The 4991-nt window shown below is 41.5% G+C and overlaps 1 protein-coding gene across 1 annotated transcript; it reads left to right on the top strand.

Moving 5' to 3' along the window:
* The first annotated feature begins 1551 nt into the window (after window positions 1–1551).
* Window positions 1552–4778, top strand: LOC126386937 (ribonuclease inhibitor-like). The gene is made up of 4 exons (XM_050039510.1): window positions 1552–1905; window positions 1993–2163; window positions 2911–3084; window positions 4763–4778. Exons 1-4 carry the CDS (start codon window positions 1700–1702, stop codon window positions 4776–4778), a joined length of 567 nt encoding a protein of 188 aa, XP_049895467.1. The 5' UTR covers window positions 1552–1699.
* The last annotated feature ends 213 nt before the right edge of the window (window positions 4779–4991 follow it).

The raw sequence follows: 4991 nt of genomic DNA, 5'->3' as shown, positions 1-4991 counted from the left end.
CATTCAGCTAGAGTTAATGTCAATTAATGTTGCTCCCATCTTAGAGAAAGTTGGAAAGAAAGACTCAAAGTGTTTGGGGGAATGAATAAGCAACATAATTTAATATATTGGCTTATCTTTTCTTTTAATGTTATGTGTGCTGCTGCGCAAACCACTCATTGTTTACCAACCAGGCATATATTCATATACTGTATATTTATGTTTTCCAATTTTAAGATTTGTGCAATTTGTGATGTTACAGTTGCATTTTTTATATTTTGGCTGTTTGCTGTGTTTAAAATGTCAGTAGATCAAGGCACGCTGTAATGTTAGGTGCTATTATGGTTATGCCGTGATGGTTTCACAATCAGTAGCTATTTGATTAATATATTGTAAAAGCCCAGTTTGTCAAATATATGTATCTCCTCTTTTTAGATGCATTTCTGAAGTATTTGTCCCCCACCTCTGCAAATCCTGGGCCTACTAATGTAACTGCAGCCACCTCATCCACCTCAGCACCAAGTGATGCAGCCTCAAGTGCATCTCCCTCCCACACACAAACTGCCAGTGGAGAAATAAGATTATTTAGAGAATGTAGACTGTTAAGAGATTAACAAGTTTTTATTTATTTTTATTGTGAACTATAAGTTAATATAACTTAAGTAATGTTCATGTTTATTGCAATGCAACATTTGTTTAATAATTAATAAAATCCAGACATTTTCTCAGGAAGTTTTTGAAATGTTTCTTCAGTAGTTTTTGAAAACCGAGGTTTGAACCGAACCGTGAGTCGGGTGGGTGCCAGCAAATATCTTGCCTAGGTTGCCAAATTGGTCAGGCACGGTCCTGAGTTACAGATGTTAAACTGTGAGCCAATAAACAGATATTTCATGTTGCTGCTTCTAGTACTCTCAGACAGGAAAAGCAATATCCAAAACCTGGTAAAGTATTCTCAGCAAAATGTACTTAAAGTACTTAAAGTAAAAGTACTCATTGTGCAGTAAATACTCCCTGTCAGTGTTTTACTATTCTATCTGATGATTTGGGATTCATATTACTGCTGCATTCATGTGTACGCTGCATTTTACTGCTGTAGATGTTTAAGGTTGTGCTCATTTTAACTCCTTTATATAGTGTTGGGTAGTTTAATCTACAGCAATGCATCATATTCTATAGGATGATCATGTTTGTAGTATTATATGTTGATAGTCAAGGAATCCACAGCACCAGCTTTAAAATACATCTTTCCCCAGTCAAAATCTTTATAACATTAATATAACGGTTTGTCTCTGTAACATGACCCAATACCACAGAGGAAGACTGTGGTAAGAAGCAGCTTCTTGTGTGCAGTAATTTGATAAGTTGCTGCACTCTGGTGGTCACAAAGGAAACACAGTTCATCTTTAATTCATCAGTGAAGATAAAATATTTCACTTTGGCAAATCAGTGACATCATTTAGCTCACACTCCTACAACATGAACACACAACAGTGAGCAGGGTTATGTTTGGCGGCTGAATAGGCCTTTTTCATGGACGACATTTTGATAACTCACTAAGAACATTAATGATGGCTGAATTCCTGTCACACTGGCAGTGGTGTAAGACGTATTTATATCCTTTGCTGCAGCTTCGTGCCTATGACCGAATCACAGCCGTGACGATATACAGTACAATATCACAACCTCGAGGGTGATATTGCTTAATTAACATTGTATAAAAATGTTAAATGAGAGACCTCTCTTTACACTTAGATTAAAGCAATGCAAGTTGTCAGGAGAGAGCTGTAAAACACTGGCATCAACTCTCAGCTCCAGTTCCTCTAGTGTTAGAGAGCTGGATCTGAGCAACAACGAGCTGAGGGATTCAGGAGTGGAGTGGTTGTCTGCTCTGCTGGAGAGGTCAGATCCTTCACTGGAGGCTCTGAGGTAAATACTTTTTCTTGAAATGTATCTTTTTTTTAATCTTCTCAAGTGTACAGAAAACACATTAAAACTAAGTACTTGTTTTTTCAGACTCAATCAGTGTGGAGTCACAGAGAAGTCTTGTGAGTCACTTGCATCAGCTTTCAGTTCTGACATGTCCCTGAAAGAGCTGGACCTGAGCAACAACGACCTAAGGAGCTCTGGAGCGACACTCCTGTCTGCTGGACTGCAGAGTCCAAAATGTAAACTAGAGACTCTGAGGTAAGTTTGGCATCACCTTTAAATGTTCCTCTGGTGTTCACTTTGCAACAAAAGAATCACTACTGGCCATCCCATCAGGCAAGAGAGAAGTGCAAGGAGAAGTTCACTCTAGCCACTTAACTGATCTGTTAAAGTGGAACCTTTGTTACTGTCTATGTAAGGAGGAAATGTTAGTGTAAAATGTTTGAAGGTGCAAAATCTGGTGGCAACACAAGTGGTCAATGAGAGCATACATACAAAACTTAGGATACAAACATGTAGGAGCAATGACATAAATTATGTGAGTGCATCATGTAATGTAAGTATCATATTTGTGTTGGGCTAGCGACCAATAAGTAGCTGCATGTAGCCACATGCTAACACAAACACGTGATGTTGTTTGCCGATGTTGGTAATTTGTCCCACGTTTAAGCTAATTTTCCGGCTGGAACATGTCGGGTTGTAAAGATCTTGGTTTACAAGTTTTTCTAGGAGATTTTTACTTTAGATCTTGGTTTACAAGTTTTTCTAGGAGATTTTTACTTTTTCCACTTTGCAATCAGAGACGGCTTTTATGGGAGGGGAGTTTAAAGGGCCAGGTGCTATAATGGAGTGTCTCAGACAGAGGGTGGAAACAGGTATATTAAGGCGGACAGTGTAAGAAAAAAAGTGTTTTTTGAACAATGAAGCATGCACATGTGCTCTAGTAGAAACCTAAAATACAATGTATGAACCTGAGTATAATATGTCTCCGTTAACTCCATTCAGTCTGTCAGGCTGTCTGATCACAGAGGATGGCTGTGTTTCTCTGGCCTCAGCTCTGAACTCCAACCCCTCACATCTGAGAGAGCTGGACCTGAGCTATAATCATCCAGGAGACTCAGGAGTGACACTGCTACCTGCTGGGCTCAAGGATCCACACTGGACACTGGACACTCTCAGGTAAGTTGCACTTAGAAGAGTTACAAAGTGGGCAAATCTGGTTCCAGAATGAGCGCTAATAATCATTGGTTATAATTAGCACTTATAATTATGCACCCTAATGCTGTGTTCACATTATGAGTGACAACGCAACAGCGTGACCAGCTATGTCATCGCTGAGTCGCTGTTGAAGTGTTGCTCAAGCGCTCCTTAATATAGTTACGTCACCACAGGCTTGTGTGTGTCTGCTACTTGGCCATACTTGCCAACTCTCCCGATTCACGCGGGAGACTCACGATTTTTAACCCTATCTCCCGCGATGCTCCAGGTCAGTAATTTCTCCCGCTAATCTCCCGATTTTACAGTGAAGGAAACAAGTAATATTGTGGGGGATATTTGTCGCAGTATCTGGCAACCCTGGCCTGCCTGCGCGTATGAGAGAAGCCGGTGACGTGACTCAGTCCCTCGCTGGAGGCAGTGATACGGCAAGTAGCGTTGATACTGCCGGAAAAGAAGAAGCAGAAGAAGAAGAAGAAGAAGTAGTAGTCACTCTTTGGTTTCTGTCTTCCGCTCAGTTCAGCGCCCAGACAGAGATGGATAGAGAAAGAGAGACACCTGACGCCAGGGCCACACCGCCCGCGGAAGTGCTGCGAAGCGCAACGCACTGAAATTCTCGCGCGAGCCGGAGTACTTCCGTTCTCATCAGACGCACATTTCTCCATGCTGGTCAACAAGTGGTTCTGCTCCCAGCTGTTGTCTCCATCACCCAGCTTGACACATTCGCTCTCGGCTTGCGCAGAAAATAGACCAGACGCCGAAGTGACGGAGCGACGGAGCCACGCGGCACGGCGCAGCCGGTGTGGATGACACAATCGGTTAACATGTGCACCGAAAGGAAACTGGCTTCGCTTCGAGGCGCGGGCGGTGTGGCCTTAGCGTGACACTCCTCCGAGGGTGGCACAGTCAGTGGCACACACTTTTTATTTGATGTGCAATAAATACTGCATACTAAATGCATTGCAGTGTAACCGCCTTATTATTTAGCTTTCTGGTACTCATTTCAACAATTAAAACTGCTAATTTTTTCAATGTCCTCAATGGTAAACAGAATCATTTATTGAATATCAAAGAAACAACATTTTCAGAACAAGTTTCCTTCATCAGGTTTAAAATACAAGGCAAGAAATGACGACAATTATACGCACACCCTGCAAAGGAACCTTGTTCCTTGGGCCGATACACCGATGAAAAAAATCTCCCTATTTTTCACAACCCAATGTTGGCAAGTATGTACTTGCCACAAAATATCTCGAGTGAACATGTTCTTAAGTTTGTACTTGGTTAAAAATAGATCTTTTATCAATGTATAAGCATTGCATTTTCCCACCCCATTTCATCCCTGTGTGAACCACAATGCACAGACAGCTAGCATAGCATCAGCTAACTAAGCTAAATAACACAGCTAAACCAAAATATGTGACTGGTTGATGCCTAACTGGAGCATCATTGGAGCGCTGAAAACAGGTGAGGCCAGCTCAGCTTTGATTTGTAGCACGTCATGCCCGTCCGCAGCAACAAGTATCGGGTGTCAGTTTGTAGCCTCAAGTCACCAGCTTCCATTGAATATGATTTGTAGCCTGTTGCTGTCTCGCTTTAAGTGTAAACACATCATAAGCCATTTTGCTCTGTGCTTCAACAGAGTGCTCCAAGAATGAGTCCTAAAACCTGGAAATGAGTTACAATTATAGTGCTCCCAGTCCCCTTTGAGAAGTCAATGGGTTTTTGGTTAGATGCCTGAGATAAGGTCTGTGGTTAACACAAGCTTAAGAGACTTTCAAGCTTTGTTTTACAAGATAAAATACATCAGTAAATACCTCAATCATGAACTTTGAAGCTTCTATGTGTCTCAAAAAAAGGCAGCTGCTAAC

This window comes from Epinephelus moara, unplaced genomic scaffold (assembly GCF_006386435.1).
Source record: "Epinephelus moara isolate mb unplaced genomic scaffold, YSFRI_EMoa_1.0 scaffold110, whole genome shotgun sequence".
In the NCBI taxonomy this organism is placed as follows: Eukaryota; Metazoa; Chordata; class Actinopteri; order Perciformes; family Serranidae; genus Epinephelus; species Epinephelus moara.
This window is presented reverse-complemented; position numbering and strand designations above follow the sequence as displayed.